General features: G+C 51.8%; 1 protein-coding gene across 1 annotated transcript; it reads left to right on the top strand.

The window, feature by feature from the left end:
* The first annotated feature begins 41 nt into the window (after positions 1–41).
* On the top strand, positions 42–21383 carry EFTUD2 (elongation factor Tu GTP binding domain containing 2). Its single transcript, XM_005532610.3, has 28 exons — positions 42–89; positions 245–350; positions 1044–1209; positions 1636–1714; positions 3842–3917; positions 4442–4507; positions 4798–4833; positions 5610–5700; positions 6523–6605; positions 7079–7245; positions 8247–8371; positions 9933–9996; positions 10353–10443; positions 11248–11383; positions 11658–11785; positions 12807–13000; positions 13148–13259; positions 13500–13640; positions 14078–14179; positions 14657–14739; positions 16338–16424; positions 16671–16797; positions 17261–17348; positions 17692–17810; positions 18211–18305; positions 19071–19224; positions 20149–20256; positions 20818–21383. The coding sequence occupies exons 2-28, from the start codon at positions 246–248 to the stop codon at positions 20911–20913; spliced, it is 2919 nt and encodes a 972-aa protein (XP_005532667.1). The 5' UTR covers positions 42–89; position 245; the 3' UTR covers positions 20914–21383.
* Positions 21384–21436: the final 53 nt, after the last annotated feature.

Here is a 21436-nt window from a genome sequence, read left to right as displayed (position 1 = left end):
GCGGGACGCTCTGTCGCGACAGGCGGTGAGGGCAGCCCGGGGGCCTTCGGCAGCGGCGGCGCCGAGAGCAGCGGCGGGAGCGGAGCCGGGTGGGTGAGGGAGAACCGGGCCGGGCCGGGGCCTCGGACAGCGACGGGACTTGGAGCAGGGCAAGGCCGGGCTCCCCGGTGCCGCGGTCCCTGAGGGGGTTCGGTCAGCGCTGCCCGGTCTCTGGACCCCCACCGAGCCTCCTCCCGCCCCGCAGCATGGACACCGACCTGTACGACGAGTTCGGGAACTACATCGGGCCCGAGCTGGACTCGGACGATGACGACGACGAGCTGGGCCGAGAGTCCAAAGACCTGGACGAGGTGAGTGGGGTGGAGGGGAGGAGGGGCAGCGACCCCCGGAGTCGGCGGGGCTCGTCCTGCCCGGACCCTGAGCGGGGACGGGCCCGCGGCTGCTCCTCAGGGGTCTGGTGAGGCTGGTCAGACTGGGGTCTGAATCCCGAGGCTCGGAGTTTAATTCTGGTGTTTAAAGAATTTACAAAATCTTCCTGGGGTGAAGAGAAAGAGTTCTTGCTGGAGTTGCGGTGGGAGCTCCTGCGGCTGGGGCTGGGTTTGGCTGGTTCTGGTGTCGGTGCTGTGCACGGTCCGTGTCCCTTCGGGAGCCCCTCAGGAGGGAACTGAGGCTGCCGCAGGGAGCCGGGTCCGCGCGGGGAGAGGCAGAGCGAGACCCCACGGACACGGGGGGAGCAGAGGGAGCCCCTTCCCATCTCCTGCTGGTCTGTGTGCGGTGGGGGTTGTGTTACCCGGGTGTGGTTCTTGCGTTGTGCTGTGTGGGGTTGCTGTGTGTGAGTCGCTGCCTGTGCCGGCGTCCCTGCAAGTCCTGGGGCTGTTCCTGATGTAGGTGCTGTGGGAAGAGCCGTGCTGCTCCTCCAGGAGCTGCTCCCAGGGCACCTCTGTGGGTGCTGGGGCTGCACTGGGGGTCCCTTGCTCGGGGGTGACCCCAGGCCTGTCCCCTTGGGGGGCTCCACAGCAGCTGAGGGTGAGCCTTGGTTGCAGCTGGAGGATGATGACGATGACGATGACATGGGGGAGCATGACGAGGAGCACCCCGGGATGGAGGTGGTGCTGCACGAGGACAAGAAGTACTACCCCACAGCAGAGGAGGTCTATGGGCCTGAGGTGGAGACCATCGTGCAGGAGGAGGACACACAGCCACTCACTGGTGAGTGGGGAGGGAGGAGAAGGCTCTTAATTGATCCTTGGAAAGGGGAAATAATATTCCCTTCTCTCCTGTCCCTTTGGAGTCCCCTCTTAGCCTCAGAAACTCTGTCTGGTGTGTGCAAATTTGGGCACTTGTGATTTTTTCAAATCTAAACAAATGTACCTTTGGAAAAACAAGAATCAGCAGGGTTGGGAAAGCTGTTTAAGGAAAAAGTAAATGATTTGAAGTTCTCTCCTTTGATCCCTTTGGTTTGGCTGGAAGGGCCCTGCAGTGACCATCTCCTGCAGCTTTGACAAACAGCTGAGAGAATCTGTCAGCTGGAAAATTGAGGGGTTGTCAGCAAAACTGCCCATTCCTGGGGGCCATTCCTGACCCTGCTGCTTCAGGGCCTCTGGGAACAGTTTGTTGTTCTTTCTCTTGTTTCAGAGCCCATTATTAAACCTGTGAAAACCAAGAAGTTCTCCCTGATGGAGCAGACACTGCCCGTCACTGTCTACGAGATGGAGTGAGTATGGGGCTGGGGGAGGCAGATTTGGGGTCTCTGGCTTGGTGTCTCACTGACCCCAGTACAGCCCTGAAAGCATCCAATTCCCAGGTTCTGTACCCAAAACAAGAGGGAGTGCAGGATGAACCATTTCACAGACATTTTCCCTCCCCACCAGCAGCACAGGGTAGGGTTGGACATGAACAGGGAATCTCACCTCAAGGGCTGAGATCAATCTCCATAGCAAGAACTTGTGGCTCAGGAAATGTTCTTGGAATGGCTTGGGTTGCAAGGGACCATAGAACCCATCCAGTCACATCCCTGCCATGAGCAGGGACACCTTCCACTGTCCCAGGTTGCCCCAAGCCTGTGTCCAGCCTGGCCTTGGACACTTCCAGGGATGAAGCAGCCACAGCTTCTCTGGGCAACCTGTTAAATATCCACATGGTCAGTGTGTAGCACACATCATATTTGGACATTTTGGGTTGATCCCAGTCTCAGATTAGGTCCCATCTATTCCAGTTTCCATTGGGAATTTCTGTTCTGCTGAGTGAGTGTAAATGCTGTGCAGTCAGCAGGACACTGCTGCTGTGTTGGGTGGGTCTGTTGGTTGTGTCCCAAATCAGCTTCTTGGATACCAGGGCTGGGAGAAAAACTCCTGGAAAAATTTCCAAATGCATTTAAAATTGGAGATGTAATATCTCAAACTACTTTTCTGTGGAACAAAAACCATCCTTTGCTTTTTCTGGTAAAAGTCTGATGTTGGAGCAGCGTCTGCACATTGTGGTGGGTGGAGGGTCTGTGTCCCTGTATGTGCAGTGTGTGTGTGTGTGTTGTCTCTCTTTGGGATGAGCAGATGGAGCTGTGGGAGTCTCCTTGGGCTCATCTCTCCACTCACCACTTCGTGGCTTGTCAGGGCTTTTCCCAGTTTTAAATGTTCATCTCCAGGTGTACCAGGTCTCCTGGTCCCAGAAGCAGGTGTGGCTGAGCAGCAGTTCCCTGGTGGTGAGCAGTGCCTCTGCCTGGCACCCAGCATTGTGCTTTCCAGAGGGGAGAGGATGTTCCTGGAGCTGGTGTTCACTCAGGGGTTCCTCAGCTTCCCAGGCCTGTGCTTGGTGCCTGGGGGGTTCAGCAGGGCTGGGGCAGAGCCCAAGAGCTGCTGGGGCTGGTTTTTCTCAGCCCTTGCTTTGGCTCAGTCCCTGACCTGGGCTCTGCATTATCCACCACTTCCCTGATCCCTGTGTGCTCTGCTCATTCCATTTGTAATTAATTCATTTTCCTCCTGTTTGTTGATAAAAATGGTGAGGTTGGGCCAAGAGAAATTCCCTGTGGGATGTAGCCAGAAACCTGCAAGCTTGGTATTGATTTCCCATTTAGCCTTATTTTCAGACCAATTAGGAAGGTTTTAATCGGGGTTGCTATTGATTGCTTTATTTTTTAGTTCTTAATCAAAATGTTTTACATTAAGAAGTCTATTGTGAAAATTTAATCTGTTTAAAAAGGAAATTATTTGATAGCATTTATTCTCTGCAGGCCTCTGGCAGTGGCTGCATGTTTTATAGCCTCCCATTATTTTTAGGGGCAGTAATTTAGGATCTCAATTATCTTTTGGCCAGCATCCATCCAGAAGTGACCAGCTCATCATTACCCAGCTCAGCTGCTGATTTGAAGAAGACTTAATTCCTTGAGTCCCTGAAATGTCACTGTTTTAAGAGTTGAAAATCAGAATTAATGGTCTGTGGAGCCCCTGGCTGCTTTCAAAGCTCCGTGGGGTGCTTGTTATCCAGCACCACAATTTACCTGACTGCCTGCCATGGTTTGAGTGGAAGTGCTTCATCATCTGAGTACATGGATGTGATTTTTGCTCCAGTACTGACTAGAAAAGAAGAAAAATATTCAATAATATTCCATTGCTGGCAGCTTTACCAGCTCCGTATCCTCCCACCCACTGCCATCTGTCTGGGACTCCAACTCTCTTGTCCTCCCCATCTGGAAAGTGGGATTCTTCCTCCGCAGGGCACTGGCAGGATAAAAATTTGGCGAGGATTCAGGGGACACCTTGGATAGAAAGTATAGCTGAAAAGCAGCACCTGCTTTTCTTAGACACAGCAGAAGCCTCCAACAGCCTTTTGTGTTTTGTTCCTGCAGTTTCCTGGCAGATCTGATGGACAACTCGGAGCTGATCCGGAATGTGACTCTGTGTGGGCACCTGCACCATGGCAAGGTGACTATCCAAAATACAGGAGTAATGATGGGGACCTGTCTGTTGCATTGCCAGCCCTCCTGGCCCCTGGTTCTCTGCAGCAGCACCTTCTGCTCCTCCTGCTCATGAACTTATTTGTAGAATCCAAGGATGGTTTGGGTTGGAATGGACCATAAAGCCCACCCAGTGCCACCTCTGCCATGGCAGGGACACCTCCCACTGTCCCAGGCTGCTCCAAGCCCCGTCCAGCCTGGCCTTGGGCACTGCCAGGGATCCAGGGGCAGCCCCAGCTGCTCTGGGCACCCTGTGCCAGGGCCTGCCCACCCTCACAGGGAAGAATTTCTTCCCAATATCCCATCTAACCCTGCCCTCTTCCAGCTTAAGGCCATTTCCCCTTGTCCTGGTATGTTTCCCTGTGAAATTTGTAGATTTTTTTGTAGGTTTTATAATAACCTCCTCAGCATGCTCTGTGCTGCCTTTGGAGAGATGTGGTTGTGTTTGTGACTGTCTGAAGGGAGGCACCTCCTTTCTCTCCTCTTTTCCAGACGTGTTTTGTTGACTGCCTGATAGAACAGACGCACCCAGAAATCCGGAAACGCTACGATCAGGATGTGAGTGAGCTGCTGGGAAATTCCTGCTCTGGGGAACACAGGGTGGCTTGTGCACCCTGAGGGAGAGTGACTGTGCATGGGGACAAGGTGGTTGAGTGACTGCAATGTAGGATTGGGAAGCCAGAGCTCAGTCCTAATTCTGCTTCTGTACCTTACTGGTCACCTTAGTGATGTAGAGTGATGTAGAATGATGTAGAGTTATTATATTATTATAGAGTTATTGTGTCCTGCTTCAAACTGAGTATCTGATACCAAAATGTGAGGCTCTGATTTTTGTTTTGCCTTTGCAGCTCTGCTACACTGATATATTGTTCACAGAGCAGGAGGTGAGTGGTCTTGTAGTGATTTTATCCAGTTGTCTCATGCTTTACTCACAGCTGTTGTAGGCAGTTTCCTTGTCCATTTTAACGTCTTTCTGTGCCTTCCATATTTTGCTTATTTTCTTTATCAATAAAACAATCTGCTCCTCTTGCTTCCCTCAGGAAGATTCCTGATCCAACTTCCTTCCCTCATCTTCATGCATGATTTTATAACCTGTATAATGTTAAATCTACAGCAGGGTCACCTCAGTCTGGGCGTAATTCTTACTTCCTTTGACAGAAAAAGGAGAATGGGGTTTGCAGCAGTGGTAGATGAGAAAAAAATATATTTCAAAATAAATACACTTCTCCTTATTTTCTTTAGCTCTGACTCCATGTGGTTGGGCATGAGTGGGAATGTTATTTTGTGTCACGTCCAGAACAATCCTTTGAAGCATTATTTTTTCTCCTCTCAATGTTCTGTTTCATACTCTGTGATCAAATCTTGTGCTTTGAGATGTAACTTGTTGGCAGCAGAGGGTGAAAGCACAAACAAACACCCACATTCTGTCTCAGGTACTGCCTGTAGTACCTCCTCAGCTGAAATCAGATGTGGAGGGTGCAGTGGTGGCTCACCAGTCTGACCAGTACAGATGGGCTGGGTACTTCAGTGATCTGAGGTTATTACTCTCTTCCAGGATGAATGTTTCTTTCCATCTTTCTGATTTTTCCTTGATCTTCTACATCTGTACATGGTGATCCTTTTGTTTATTTTTGCTTTATCCTGGTTTCCTGTGTTTCAGAGGGGGGTGGGGATCAAGAGCACCCCAGTGACGATTGTTCTGCCAGACACCAAAGGAAAGTCTTTCCTCTTCAACATCATTGACACTCCAGGTGATTGTGCAGTCCTGAAAATCCTGCTGTGGGAAGCACTTAGCTTTGTTTTGTACTTTTTATAGCTGATTCCAGCCTAGTCCTGAGCCTTCAGTTGAGTTCGTTCCTGTGAAGTCACTTCCAGCAGTAGTGACCCATAATCACCCAGGATGGTTTGGGGTGAAGTGACCTTAAAGTCCACTTAGTTCCAACCCCCTGCCATGGGCAGGGACAAGTCAGGCTCATGTTTGTGATTAGCTGGCCTAATTGAGGTCTGGTGAGGCTGAAGAGGTGTTTCACTCAAGCAGCACAGGTAGAATTTCCTTTCCCAGGTATTGCCATGTGCAGTGGGACCCTGCTTGTTGCAGCACAGTGAGACTCAGCAAGTTCCTCAGGCCTTCTGTGGAGAGAACATAATCACAGATCAACTTTAAGGAAGAGGGTCTTGGGACACATCTGCTGAGCTGCAGCTCAGGATGAGGGAGGTTAGAGCACAGGAGGAGGCTGGGGGGAGAGGCATCTGTTGTCTTTGAGGAGAAATCTTCCTCCTTTTCCCAAAGTATGTGCACAGAGGTGTAAGAAAAACACAAATGTGAGGAAAAGTGCCTGTTAAACAAGTTGTTGCATTCTCAAAAAATAGCGTTAGAGCTGAGGCTAAATCCCTGTGGGGAGCTCTGGCAGCTGCTGCCAGGTCTCCATCTGAGGAGGAACCATCTCCGTTCTGCCTCTCTGGCTACCAGCAACCAGAGGAACCTGCAGAGCCCCACGGCTTCCCACCTGTGTGCTGCTGCTGCACGAGGGCTCACTGTGTTTCTCACTGCCCACCTTTGTGTGCTTTTGAAGGTCATGTGAATTTTTCTGACGAGGTGACAGCCGGCCTTCGCATCTCGGATGGCGTCGTGCTCTTCATCGATGCGGCCGAGGGGGTGAGTGCTGCGTTCTGGGGCTTGCACCCCTCCCTCTGGAGTCTGTGCTCCTGCCTTAGCATGAAGGCCTGGGATGGTTTCAGCTCTCTGGGGTGAAGGGTTTTTGGAGGACAGTTTGGGAAGTGAGGGTGTTTTCCATGTGAACAGGCAGCCAAGCCTCTGGCTGCTGTGACCAGGCTGATGTGATGCTGTGGCCCGTAGGCTGATTATCTGACTTGTGTGCAGCTCCATCCCAATGATACCTAAAACCAAGCAGGTTATTTATATCAGAGATGTCCACAGGGTTGGATTCAAGGAATTTGGTTGGGTTAGCACCTATTTCTGAATTTCAGGAGGATTAGCTGATTGCTGGTTGCTGAGCTTGGGCTTTTCTGCAGCCTAGCAGCAGAGTAGGGGTCACTGGTTGCCTCTCACGCCCCAGATAGCATTTTGTGAAGGCTTTCCTGGGGCTCTGAGCTTGCTGCTGCCCGCAGGTGATGCTGAACACGGAGAGGCTGATCAAGCATGCGGTGCAGGAGAGGCTGGCAGTGACTGTGTGCATCAACAAGATCGACAGACTCATCCTGGAGCTGAAACTTCCTCCCACAGACGCTTATTACAAACTCAGACACATCGTAGATGAAGTTAATGGTCTGATCAGGTGAGGGTGCTTGGGATGATGCATTGTTCGTGCTTGCTGTCCCTGTCCCATGGCTCTTTGTGAGCCCTGCATGTGCCTGAAAACTCAGCAGTTTGTCTCTTGATGTGTTGAGTCATAGAAAATGGGCCAGGAAGAACCACTGGAAGTTGATCTCAGCTAAAACATTGAATTAAGCAGGATTGGCTCTTCTTGGCAAACTCCAGGGGATTTCATTTCCCCCATGCCATTTCATTTTTTTCCTCCATTAAAAAGTAGAGAAGGTGGACATATGACCAGAGCAGGGAATTTGTGCTCCCAAATGTTTCAAGTACAGTGAAATGATCCAGGTTGTATCCCAAATTGGAGGTTGAGATGTCTCAGAGCTCCTAAATACTTGCTACAAAACCAAAAGAGGATTTGCTGTCTCAACTCCTAAACAAGGATTAAGTCCAGTCTCCTTGCCAGCCCTGCTCAGGAAAGGGAGGGACAGCTTAGTAGCCATGCATTGTTTCTGTGGGTTCTTCTGCATCCAGGGATTTTGTGACAGCACTCTGCCCTTCAGGTGTGTGTGGATTTGCACACAGGCTCCCTGGCATGTCTCTGTTCAGTGTGTGCTGGCATCAGGCAGCTGGGAGCAGGGTAATTCACCCTGCCTAGCAGGGCTGTGAGCTCATTAAACCTGTTTGAATTAAATGATATCCCTATATTATCTTCTCCTTGGTTGACCAACTTGGCTGCTTTTTTAGGGGAAGAAAAGTTATCCCAGATAAAAAATCTGAAGCATTTGTGTTGGTAACTTTTTAGTTCTAGGATCTTTAAATCTTTGCATTAATGCTTTGAAGTTTATAGGCAGAAAATGTTCCTGACCCTGAGATTCTGATGGCAAGCAAGCTGCAGCCTGTTTAAAGATGCTTTTTGGCAATGCAGGCTCCTTGCCTGTCACTGCTGTAGGGTGTGGGAAGTGGGTTGAAGTGTCTTCTTTGGTTCATAACATTGATTTGGTTTTATTTTTCTCCTCTCAGCATGTATTCCACCGATGAGAACCTCGTGCTGTCTCCCCTTCTGGGGAATGTGTGTTTCTCCAGCTCTCAATACAGCATCTGCTTCACACTGGGGTCTTTTGCAAAGATTTATGCAGACACATATGGTGAGGATTAGCCAGAAACCTGGTGCACTTCAACGTCTCATTTCCCAACCTTTCTTGTGGAGGTTTTCTAAGCCGTTCAGCTTCCCCTGCACATGGCCAGTGTTTGTGTTCTGAAATTGCTGAGAGTTGAGTGGTGCTGCACAGCTGAGCCTCGGGGGTTAAAAAGCAGAAACACAGTTTTAGCAAGATATTTTCTCCTGATAAATGTTTCTTGAGTCAGAAGCCAAGATTCTTTTCATACCCTAAGCAGAAATAACAAGCAGTTGGAGGCAGGTGTGTGTGTGTGTGTTCTGCTCCTTGTCAGCAGCTCAGGAGCGAAGCAGTTAAGCTCTTCCTGCCTTTTCCCAAAAGTCCAAGACTCAGCTGCAGCTGGGCACAAGCTTTGCCCACAAGGTTTTGCACTCTTGCCCTCTTTCTTTTTTAAGAAACTATCTTTTTCTGGCTTGGATTTAATTTTCTGCTCCCCAGGTGCCCACTCAAGGCAATCTGCCGCGTGGAGCAGCGGGCTCTGTGCTGGCATTAGCAGCTGCACAGCCCAGGTTTTTGAAGTCCCCCACTGGGGAATTTGGGGATCTGTAGGAGCCAAGAGTAGGGGAAGAAGGAGGTTGTAAAGCAGCTGGGCCAGCTCTTGCAGAGAACTTGGCCTGAGGGAGGATGAAGTTGTAGAGGTCAGGGACTGATGGTGTCAGGACTGTCACGTGTTCTGAGAGTTTGGAGCAATAAATGAACTCCCCGAGTGTTACAGCATTAACTCAGAGCCTGCTGGGGTGAGACCCCTCATTGGGGGCTGAGGACAGCACAGTTGGCAGGAGATGCCAGCCAGGTGGGGAAGGCAGGAGCTAAATGGGTGCTTGGAGTTGGGAATGCTGGATTCAAATCACCAGGAATTGTATGTGCAGCCACCACATGTCAGCTAACAGGAGTTAGAGCTGCAGTGTCCAGACTGCAGCCACCAGGAAATTCCTTGTGCTCACACATCTGCCCACAGCAAAAGCTTGTTTGGAACCTGCTGTAGGTTCTCATCCTATCCTGGTATTTGTAAATGCACCATGACAGCCAGCACTGCACTGGACCTTCAGCACTGGGTGTTCAGCTGTTTGCTTCCTGAGAAAGAGAAAGGAACCTGCAGGGCAGAAAATGCTGGTGCTGAGCCTGCAGGGTCGAGGGGTGGAGGCCATTCCAGCACCTTGGCACTGCAGCAGCAGTCACAGCATTCCCATTTGGAAGTGCAGCAGATGTGGTTGTGTTCCTGCAGCACTCCTCAGTGCTGACCCCGTGGGGAGCAGAGGGCTGGAGTGTTCCAGGGAAGTCAGTCTGTGAACTGCAGTGTCCCTGGGCTGCTGGGGACATCCCCAGTGGCCTCTTGCTGCTCATCTCTGCCTGTTCTCCCCAGGATAGCGCTTAATCTTTCACTCAGAATTGGGATGAGGCATTCACTCATCAGCATGAGTTCATTAAATTGAATCCTCAGGCTTATTTTAAAAGCCAAAAAATAAAGATTCCTAAGCTAAGAGAAAAGTAGTGACATCTGAGAGACTTTTTAATTTGCTTTTTCCTTTAGGAGACATCAATTACCAGGAGTTTGCAAAGAGGCTTTGGGGCGACATCTACTTCAACCCAAAGACGTAAGAGCCCTCTTCAAATGTCTGTTGCTTTATTCCTGGGTTTTTACCGCCTTTCCCTGTAAAATGTGGACTAGATGACCACCCAGGGTCATTCCTAATCCCATGATCCTGTGGTGGAGCATGTCTGGGAAGGGTTGAGTCAGGCCTCCTGCCTAATGTGAATCCCCGTGGTCCTTCTGAATCGCACAAGAAGGAGCAGAGAGGCTCCTCTGGCCTTCATTTGGAGTAAACCTGTGTCCCTGAGAGCTTCCCAGGGGTTTGGGAGGGAGAAGAGGAGCAGCTGGGAGGAGCAGAGGCTGTGTAGGGGTGCTGGCAGGCTGCAGTTCTTGCTCCTCACCTCTCTGGACTCCCAACAGCCGCAAGTTCACCAAAAAGGCCCCGACGAGCAGTTCCCAGCGCAGCTTTGTGGAGTTCATTCTGGAGCCCCTGTACAAGATCTTGGCTCAGGTCTGTGATGGGTCATTCTCTCTCCCATGACTCCAGACAGGAGCAGCTGGGGCTGGGCACTGGGTGGTGGCTGGTGGCTCTGGTCGTGTCCCATTCTGCAGTGGGATCTGCACAGGGTGGGCTTGGCGGTGCAGAGTATTCATTATTTCTTGCAAATGCAGAGCTGTATTTGCAGTGAATAGAACAGTCCTTGCTCCGATAGCAGCCAAGTGACAGTGCTTGGATGTGGAGTAAAGATTTGGAGTACAAGTCAGATGAGGAGGAGTTGAGGGGGTGAGGCTCAGCCTGGAGAACAGGAGGCTCAGGGGGGACCTTCTTGCTTTCTACAACTCGCTGACAGGAGGGGGCAGCTGGTGGGAGGGTCGGGCTCTGCTCCAAGGGAACAGGGACAGGAGGAGAGGAAGTGGCCTCAGGTTGTGCAGGGACAGGTTTAGGTTAGAGATTAGGGAACATTTCTTCCCCCAAAGGGTTGTACAGCCCTGCCACAGCTGCCCAGGGCAGTGGTGGAGTCACCATGCCTGGACAGGTTTAAAAGCCAAGTAAATGTGACACCTGGGGACTAACATGATTTAGTGGTGGCCTTGGCAGTGCTGAGAGAATGGTTGGTCTCAATGATTTTAGAGAGTTTTTCCAGCTATAATGATTCCATGATTCTATGACCTGACCCATCTGCCTCTTGTGTGAGCTCTGAACCAGTGCAGGTCCAGAGCCCTGCGGGTGGTGGCTGGTGTGTGATGCTGCACTGGGGAGTTCCTGGCTGGGACCCCCACAGTGAACCTGAGAGTGAGACTTGTTGTCTTGCAGGTGGTGGGGGATGTGGACACGACCCTGCCCAGGACTCTGGATGAACTTGGCATCCACCTGACCAAAGAGGAATTGAAACTGAACATCCGGCCCCTCCTGCGGCTCGTCTGCAAGAAGTTCTTTGGGGAGTTCACAGGTACAAATTGTTTATCTTCTCCTCCACAATCCTTATATCCCCAGTACCTCACACCAAGAGTTGAGGGTTATATTTTGGCCAAGGAGTGCTAACTTGCACAGATCCTGCTCAATTTCCCAAATCTAAACTATGACCCCACCAGCCCACAGGACAGCCTGAGACGCTGCTCACCTCTCCCCTGCTGCAGTCACCATGGCTTTACCTTGTGTTTATCAAGTCCGTTTCTTTCCTCCACACTGGTTAACCCTGTCCTCACCAAGTGTTCCTATTCCAGGCTTTGTGGACATGTGTGTGCAGCACATTCCCTCCCCAAAAGTGGGGGCCAAGACAAAAATTGAGCACACCTACACCGGCGGTGTCGACTCCGACCTAGGGGAGGCCATGAGCGAGTGCGACCCTGACGTAAGGAAACTCCTGTGTTTGTTCTGAGTGTGCAAAACCAAGGCAAACAGCCTCTGCTCCCCCTGCCCTGCCAGGGCAGCTGCCTCCCAGCCAGCTCTCTGCACAGATTTGACTTGCAGCACTGAAGCCTCTCATCCAACACTGGAACAAATCTCTTCACTCCAAGGAGCTTCAGCTGCCTGCCAGGGCAGCCCTGGAGAGAGGGAATTGTTTCACAGTGTTCAGAGAAGAGCAGGACTAGGTCAGGACTCCAGAGCATGTGGGAGCTGCAGGGTGGGTTTGTGTCCTTTTGCAGTCTTTTTGTCCCTTTTCCTTGAAGTTTGATTCTCTCTCCAAACTCTAAAAAACTGCATGGTGCTGATAAAAATAACCCTGTGTTAGTTAGTCAGCACCTTTCCTCTCCCAGCCCTGCAAACCCTTCCTCCTCCAACAGCTTGCACTGAGCTGTCATTTGGAGTTGTCTGGAGCCACCAACGCCAGCAGCTGAGTGAGAAATTTGCCTGTGACTTTGGCTTTGATGTCTGCAGAGAAAGTTAATCTCTTTTTTTAATGAGTTGTGATTATCCACATAAAACTCCACAATGGTGACTGTCACCACATCGCCAGTGTGGAGTCACCTTGTGGCACGGGAAGCTGTGGTCCTGGGGGGTTCAGGTGCTCTGCCCTGAGCAGGTTTGCAGGACAGCAGGTGACATTTTTTCTCGTGGCTTTGTCCCAGCCATCATTTGCTGCTCTACAAGAGTAAGGACAGGGGCTCCAGAACAGTCCACCACAGTCATTCCAGGGCTTTCCATACAGGGCAAGGAGATGTAGGGCTTCCAATGGCAGGAACTGAAGGACTTGGCAAATCAAAACCATTATTTCTAAATTCCAGCCCATTAATCCCTTTTATTCACAACATAGAATATTCTGAGTTGGAAGATATCCACAAGGATCATCAAAGTCCAGTCTTGCCAGGTCTGTGTCTGTTTCTTGACTGTGTTTTGAAAGAAGCTCATTTCTGTCTCTGTGTCACGGGAAGGGTCCCTTGATGTGTCACACAACCAAAATGTACAGCACTGATGATGGTGTCCAGTTCCACGCCTTTGGCAGGGTGCTCAGTGGCACCATCCACGCTGGGCAGCCTGTGAAGGTCCTTGGGGAGAACTATACCCTGGAAGATGAGGAGGATTCCCAGATCTGCACCGTTGGACGCCTCTGGATCTCAGTTGCAAGGTACGGAAAGCTCTGGCAATGTGCTCGTTGGGAGGGGAGTCACCTGGAGTCAGGTGAGGGACTGGGAGTGAGGGAGAGCTGCCAGAGAGAGGGAGGAGGAAGGTGCTGGAAGGTCTGAGGCTGCAGTGGTGCTCTCCTGCCTTTCAGGTATCACATTGAGGTTAACAGGGTGCCTGCTGGCAACTGGGTGCTGATCGAGGGCGTGGACCAGCCCATAGTGAAGACAGCGACTGTGACGGAGCCTCGGGGCAATGAGGAGGTACCGTGCCTGGCTGGCACAGCCTTCCAGGGGAGTAGAGTGGTGGGATACAGCCCAAAGACTCACCTGGTGGGGTTAAAGAATCCCTGTTTGCTCCCATGGTGAGGCTAAAGAATCCCTGTCTGACATGGTGCCAAGGCACAAGAGCCACTGAGGGAAAGAGAAGAGCTTCACATGCTGTGTTTAACCCTGAGGATGTGTAGGGATGCAGTTTCAGCTCTTTGTCCTCTCTGGTTCCAGGCTCAGATCTTCCGTCCCTTGAAGTTCAACACCACATCTGTTATCAAAATAGCTGTGGAGCCAGTCAACCCCTCAGAGCTCCCCAAAATGTTGGATGGTCTCCGCAAAGTCAACAAGAGCTACCCCTCACTTACAACTAAGGTACTGCTGGAGGCAGTTGGATTCCAGGATTTCCAAAGGTCCCTTCCTGCCTTAACTGTTCTGTGATTTGTGTGTGTGTGTGGCTGTTTCCAGCCAGTGCTGGGGGCAACCTCTGGGCTGATCTTCAAAATAATCAGGTTTGTTACCTTAGGTTGTTATGTTTGTTTTGGGTCTTTTCATGCTGTTCTGGTTGATCTCATATATTATGTAGAAATAGCAGAAAAGTGTAAATTCAGCAGAAAAACACATACCCTGCTGTGCCAGGGAAGCAGCTTTCTGCAGAGCCCAGCAGCACTTCCTCCTGGAAAAGGCTGTGGGGTGTTCTGACTCTAACAAGTGTATTTCAGGCTGATCCTTCCTCAGGCTTGAGTAGGAGCCTGGAAGACAGGAGCTGTGAGCAGGGGGGCTGCCAGCTGAATCCCTTTCTTCTGTTCCAGGTGGAGGAGTCTGGGGAGCACGTGATCCTGGGAACAGGAGAGCTGTACCTGGACTGTGTGATGCACGATCTGCGGAAGATGTATTCAGAGATTGACATCAAGGTGAGGCAATGAGAGAGGGATTTCCCCCTCTGGAAACCCTGGACAGGTTTGGTTCCTCTCTCAGAAGGATGAGAAAAAGAACTTACCTGAACATACAGCATGGATTTTGTCACATTCCTGTAAAAGTAAAGGAAAAAAGGCTGTTAGGGTATAAAAGGGCCTCTTACAGCCTGACTGTCACACCAGTGGGACTGAGAGACTGCACTTTGGCTTGGAGAGGAGTTTTACATATTCCAGCCTTCCCCTGGGCTTCAGCCATTGCCTGGCTAGCATCAAATAAATAAATTGAGCAGAATTTTTCATACCTGAAATTGGATTTAAATTTTTCTGTCTCATTTGAAAGCCTCAGTGCTTCATGCACAACCTTGGTTAAAACACTGCCAGTTGAACCAGTTTTAACTTGTAGGTGTTCAGAGCTTTCAGTCTTTTTACAAACAAAAAAATACTGGAAATTTTACAAATCTTTTGTTCTTTTAGGTGGCTGATCCAGTGGTGACATTCTGTGAGACAGTGGTAGAAACATCCTCCCTGAAGTGTTTTGCTGAGACACCCAACAAGAAGTAAGGGCCATGGGCAAGCTGGGCATGGGAGGGGGCAGAGGGAGGGTCCATCCCCTCCATGGGGGCTGTTCCCACTGGCTGTTCACCAAGTGGCACATGCCTGAATGAGGCATGAATTGACCTGAACTCCTCAGGAACACATCAGAATCCCAAGGATGTTCTGTGCTGTGTAGGAGCTCTGAGAATGGAGGGAATAAAGACAGATCCACATCCTCCTTTTTCCATAAGTGTCACACCTTCTCAGCAGTTCTGAGAGGTGTTCTGGGATCCTGGAGCAGGTGCCAAAGAGCCCAGTGCTGCCTTCAGTAACTCCCTCAACAATTTCCTGAGCAAGAGCTATGTCTTCTCTTATCCATATGTAATCCTGGATTTGTTCTTCATGGTGATGCCCTGGAGCCTTGCTCCTCCTCCAGCACCTCACAGTGCATGTGATTGGAAGAGGGAGGCCTGGGAGGGAACAAGGGGGAGAGATCTGTGTGCATGGGGTGTTCTCATACCTGAATTCTCAGAGAAATCACAATCTGCTGAAGTTGGCTCCCCTGTGGTTTCTGGTTCTTCTTGCCTTATTCTGAGACAATCTCGTATGTTTGGCAGCCTTATTTCTGGAAACAGAGAGGTTCCAGTCTTCACAGAATCACAGGCTGGTTTGGGTTGGAAGTAACCTTGAAGACAATCCAGTTTCAAGCCCTCTTGTGGGCAGGGACATTTTCCACCAGACCGGGTTGTTCCCAGTCTTAGGTCAGGCTTTGACCTTCTGGGCACATGGAATGACCTGTGCTGGGGACAGATTTCAGGCACTGGGGGTTGTCTGAGGCAGCATTTGGTCTATCAGACAGCTCCCAGAGGCACTTGGCCTGGCCCATGGGCTCCCTCCTACAGCCTTGGACAGGGGCTGGATGTGGGACAGGAGGGCTGGAGCCACACTGTCCCTCAGCTGCCTCCTGAGCACTTGGGCTGTGTTCACAAAGACACGGGAACAGCAGTGGATGCAGATGGCTTCATCAACCCAACTGCATCCAAGCTGGGCACAGTCAGAGAATCACACAATTGTGGAGTTATTAAGATTGGAAAAGACCCTAAAAAAGTCCAACTGTCAACCCAGCACCACTGCCATGTTCACCACTAAACCATGTTTACAAGTGTAAACATTGTCTACACATCCACATGTTTTATGAACAGTTCCAGGGATGATGAGTCCACCACTGCCCTGGGCAGCTGTGCCAGGCCTTTACAACCTTTTCTGTGTAGAAATTTCCGCTAATATCTTACCTAAACCTCCTCTGGCTCAACTCGAGGCTGCTTCCTCTCATCCTGTCCTTTGTTTCCTGGGAGCAGAAGGAAGGTTCCTCCACCCCTGGCTGCACCCTCCTGTCAGGGGGTTGGGCAGAGCCAGAAGGTTCCCCCGAGCCTCCAGGCTGGTTCCCCCAGCTCCCTCAGCTGCTCCTGGTGCTCCAGACCCTTCCCCAGTTCCTTTCCCTTCCCTGGACACATCCCAGCTCCTCCATGTCTTTCTTGCAGTGCAGGGCTGCCAGTCCCTGCAGTCTCCTCAGTTACTCCCATTTCCATCACTGTGGCTGATGGTGTCTGTCCCTCCTCAGGAACAAGATCACGATGATTGCTGAGCCCCTGGAGAAGGGACTGGCAGAGGACATTGAGAATGAAGTGGTGCAGATAACATGGAACAGGTATGATCTGGGAGAGCAGGAATCCAGCTGGAAGTAAAATAACTGGGGAAAAGGGAATGCTGGGATCTGCAGGGTGCACAGGCAGCAGCCTCTAGGCAGGGATCCTGGTTTGGTTTTCCTGACAGCCAGTGCATGAGCATCTCTGGCTGAGATTGTTTTGTACCTGTAGGGAGCAGGGTTGTAAACACATTGTGAGTGCAGGTCAGATTCTTGTTTCCTAAAGCTTCTTCCCTTTTTCTCTATCAGAAAGAAGCTGGGTGAATTCTTCCAGACCAAATACGACTGGGATTTGCTGGCTGCCCGTTCCATCTGGGCCTTTGGGCCAGACGCCACTGGCCCAAACATCCTGGTAGATGACACACTGCCCTCAGAGGTGAGGAGTGGGGCCATTCTTCAGTGAGACCTTTGTCCTATGGTGCCAGGAGGTGCCCACTCCTCCCAGAACTTTCAGCAAGACCCTGGTGCCTTTGGGGGTGCTGATTGTTTGCCACAGCTCAGACCTGCTGCACTTTCCCCACAATGATCCTACACTGGTTACCAGGTCACCTATTATTTTTCAGGTGTTGCTGTTTGGGCCAATGTCTTCAACTTGCCAAAATTTACAACTAATGTCCTTGCCTTTCAGGATCACCAAAACATGGACTCTTAATTTATAGTGCTCTAGAAATTATATAGTGCTGATGCTCTTGAGCTGTGAGAGGGAGGGGTGGACATTGGGGGTACAGGGGGACACTGCTGCTCTTTTGGAAACAGCTTTTAAGCACTGGGTGTTACATAAGCACTGGGTGTGATGAGGCATAGTCTCTGAAGCTGTCTGTCTGTCTGTCTGTCTCTAGGTAGACAAGTCTCTTCTGGGCTCGGTGAAGGACAGCATCGTGCAGGGCTTCCAGTGGGGGACCAGGGAAGGGCCCCTCTGTGATGAATGTAAGGACTTGTGGGGAAATTGAGATAATGAAATTGATTAAACTCTTCCATCTCTAAGCATTCAGGTGTTCCAGGCTGGGCAGGGCTTGGAGCAGCCTGGTCTAGTGGAAGGTGTCCCTGCCCATGGCAAGGAGTCGGACTGGATCAGCTTTAAGGCTACTTCCAACCTGAATCATTCCATGGTTCTGTGATATGCAGGGTTATGACGTGGTCATGCATTCCCTGCTGGAATTAAATTTAGGAGAACTGCTGGTGGCTCTGGGCGTTTGGGCATTTGGGGATGTGGTTGGTGCTGGCAGAGAATGTCCCCTGGGGTCACTGGCTGTCATTTCTCCCTTGGCAGTGATCCGCAATGTGAAGTTCAAGATCCTGGATGCGGTGATTGCTCAGGAGCCCTTGCACCGGGGTGGAGGGCAGATCATCCCCACGGCCCGCAGGGTCGTGTACTCCGCCTTCCTCATGGTGAGGGTTTCTGTGTGCTGGGTTGAGCCCCACACACCTGCCCTGGGGATGTGGGTGCACGGCAGCTCAATCACCCATCCATGTCTGCAGTGCCCTTGTGGCTGGCACACAAATCCTACAGGCCCACGTTCCAGCCTGGATGGAAGCTGGTGTGCATCTGCTCGCTCTCCCCTTCTTGCTCCCGCTGGGCTTGCTGGGAAGGGTGGGCATGGGGGAGAGGGAGGCGTGTGACTCATGCCCAGAGGGAGAAAAGGTCCTTTCAGTGTTTGTGATGTTGGTTTGGGCAGCCATGGGGCAGCAGGAACCCTGTAATCTCATCAGGCACTGGGTTTGACCAGAGAACTTGAGCTGTGCTGGTGCTGTGGGAGGCTCAGTGGCTCATATCCCTGTCCCCTCACAGGCCACCCCTCGCCTGATGGAGCCCTACTACTTCGTGGAGGTTCAGGCTCCTGCTGACTGCGTGTCTGCCGTGTACACGGTGCTGGCCCGGCGCAGGTGAGCTGCTTCACTGCCAGCAGTGGGGGTTTGCAAAGCAGCAGCGTTGGGATCTGGGCTGTTGGAGAATTCCACAGTCCTGGCACTGGTGCAGAGGGTGAAGTCTGCATGAAGTGACAGTTGGAAGCTTTGTGACTGATCCTGGCCCCGAGCAGTGCGGGCAGGGATGTTCAGGATCACGCACAGCCTCTGGGTTGTGCCTGGTTCTTCCTGAGTGTCAGAGAGGAGAATGTACAAAGCACTGTGCTCAGCCCTGGGGCCCCAGCACAGGAAGGACTGGGACCTCCTTCAGTGGCTCCAGAGGCTGGGAAGATGCTCAGGGGGCTGGAGTGACTTCCCTATAAAAATGGGTTGGGAGATCTGGGATGGTTCAGCCTGGAGAAGAGAAGGCTCCTGGGAAAACTGAGAGCCCCTTCTAATGCCTAAAGGGGCTCCAAGAGAGCTGGACATAGACCTGGGGTGCCAGGACAAGGAGGAATGGCTTTCCACTGCCAAAGAACAGGGTTAGATGGGATATTGGAAAGAAATTCTTGGCTGTGAGGGTGGAGAGGCCCTAGCACAGGGTGCCCAGAGAAGCTGTGGTTGCCCCATCCCTGGAAGTGTCCAAGGCCAGGTTGGACATGGCTTGGAGCAACCTGGGATAGTGGGAGGTGTCCCTGCCCATGGTAGAGAGGGTAGAATCGTGGGGTTCAAGGTCCCTTCCCAGCCAGACCAGTCCATGATCCTGTGACACACAGGAGTGCTGATCCTTTCACACGTTTGCAGGGGCCATGTGACACAGGATGCTCCGATCCCAGGCTCTCCCCTGTACACCATCAAAGCCTTCATCCCAGCCATTGATTCCTTTGGGTTTGAGACAGACTTGAGGACCCACACACAAGGACAAGCCTTCTCTCTCTCTGTCTTCCACCACTGGCAGGTGAGTCCATGCCCTAGGGAGATGGGGAAGAGGGACAAGTAGGATCAGGCACCAGGTTGGTGCTCTAAGTGCCACAGCTTCAACAGAGCAGGAAAGCTCTTGAGAACATTCTCAGAGGATCGTGGGGAGGCTTTGTGCACCAGCTGTTCCATGTCTGCCAGGGCTTTGTTCCAAGTCCCATCACTCCCAGTCCTTGTGAGCCCTGGAAGCTGCTGCTAGCTGAGTGTCAGGGTCCCACAGTGCCTGGGAAGAGGACATCCCCTTGGGAAGAGGGAACCTGGTTGGGTCCACTTCATGCTCTGCAGCCTGGGCAGAAGAAGTCTTGGTGTGCTCAGACTCAGTGATCTGCGTTAGGAAGTTTGATCTGTGCCACACTTCAGCTTTGCCTCTCAGAGGTGGTGTTTTAAACCTGTAGGAAACAAAGGTTGGGACAAAACACTGTTCTCTTGCCACTTCTGTGTTTGGGGCAGATCAGGTCCTGTGGGAGCCACAGCTGTGAGGTGCACAGTGGTTTGGGGTACAGCTCCATGAGAGCAGCAGCTGCAGTCTGAGCCCTGGCCTCAAGGTTGATGTTTTGAAGCCCAAGGCTCAGCTCTGAAACAATAAGCATGCCTGGTTTGTGGAGGGGGTTGTGCTGACCAGGACTTGCATGGGTTGTTCTGTTAGGAGGTGTTTTGGGGTCTTGGAGTACTCCCTGGGGAAGGGACCTGTCCTTGGGACATGTCCTTGGCTTGAGTTTTCAGCACTGTATTACTGACTTCTCACAGGTATCATCACCAGCAGTGACGTGAGTTTGTGTGCCATGAGAGCAGACAGGATGTTGGGGTGTCTGGGGGAGCCAGGGATGTTTCCTGTTGCAGTTGGGATCCCCAGGAGGTTGAACCAGCCCCAACATCACACTCACATCCTGGCCCTGTGTTTCAGATTGTGCCTGGTGACCCCTTGGACAAGAGCATCGTCATCCGGCCGCTAGAGCCGCAGCCAGCCCCGCACCTCGCCAGGGAGTTCATGATCAAGACCAGGCGTAGGAAGGTATGTCTGGGACAAATCCCTGTGGTGTCCCTCTGTCCCAGCAGCTGAGCTGTTGCAGTGGTGTCCCTTGGGTGTGCCATATCCCCTCTGTGTTCCCAGAGTGGTCTGATGTCCTTTGTGCCCCAGGACTTTCCCTGTGCTGTCAGAGCCTGTCGGTCCCATCAGTGACTCCAGCCCAAAACAGGATCCTGTGGCCTCTGCTGAGCCCTGCTCCCTCCCCAGCCCCTCTGACCCCTCAGTGGCCTGGTCCCCTGGTCCAGCAGAAACAGCAGGAACTGGTTTCCATGCTGACATAATGAGCTGGACTGAGGGGCTGCAGAGGGAGCAGAGGGAATCAGGCTCCCCTGTGGGGGGCAGTGAGCTGGTAGATGTGCTCAGCAGCAGAAACCACGTGTTTGCAGGTTCCTGAGGGGTGCTAGATGCCTTCAAACTGCAGAGGAGCACCTCATGCCTTTTTTGGAGGCTGAGAATTTCTCTCACTGTGGGACTCAAGGTCTTTTCAGTGGGCTCTCTGGGCAGTGGCTGTATGGGGAATAACCCTGGCTGTGTGTTACCCTGCAGGGCCTCAGTGAGGACGTGAGCATCAGCAAGTTCTTCGACGACCCCATGTTGCTGGAACTGGCCAAGCAAGACGTCGTTCTCAACTATCCCATGTGAACCTGCTGCCCTGGCATGGGGGCTGACCCGAGCCCTGGCTGGCACCTGCTGGTCCTTCCCTATCCCTGCTTGCTCAGCCCTGGCTCCTGGAGGCTCAGGGCAGGCAGGGAGCTGCTCCTCAGGTCACTCCCATGGCTGTAGGAGTCTCCATGGACCAACTGTGGGCATTCTCCATACGGAGCAGCCCAGACCCAGAGCCCTGATGCATTTTGTATTGTTAGTCTCCAGCTGCTGTTGTCTCCAGTGAGGTTTTCCCTTTGGATAGGCTCCTCCAGCACACAGAGCTGAGCAGTATCAGTATGGATACCTGAAGACTGGGCTTCAACCGTGTCAAGCATTTCAGGCAGCTGAGAAAGGGGGGATGCTGGGGGGGCAGTGCTTTACCAGCTGCCCCAGGAGGAGAGATGAGTGTGGCATTGACCTTTTTGTACCCCTTTTTTGAACCCTTGTAAACATTTAGTACAAACTTCCAGGCTGACCTTAGTCTGATTGTGCCCAGACATGGCAGTGCTGGGGGAGGCTC

This window comes from Pseudopodoces humilis, chromosome 29 (assembly GCF_049639895.1).
Source record: "Pseudopodoces humilis isolate 2021_Gansu_Grassland_sample_001 chromosome 29, ASM4963989v1, whole genome shotgun sequence".
NCBI lineage: Eukaryota > Metazoa > Chordata > Aves > Passeriformes > Paridae > Pseudopodoces > Pseudopodoces humilis.
The sequence above is the reverse complement of the archived record's forward strand: the minus strand, read 5'-3'. Positions and strand labels throughout refer to the sequence as shown.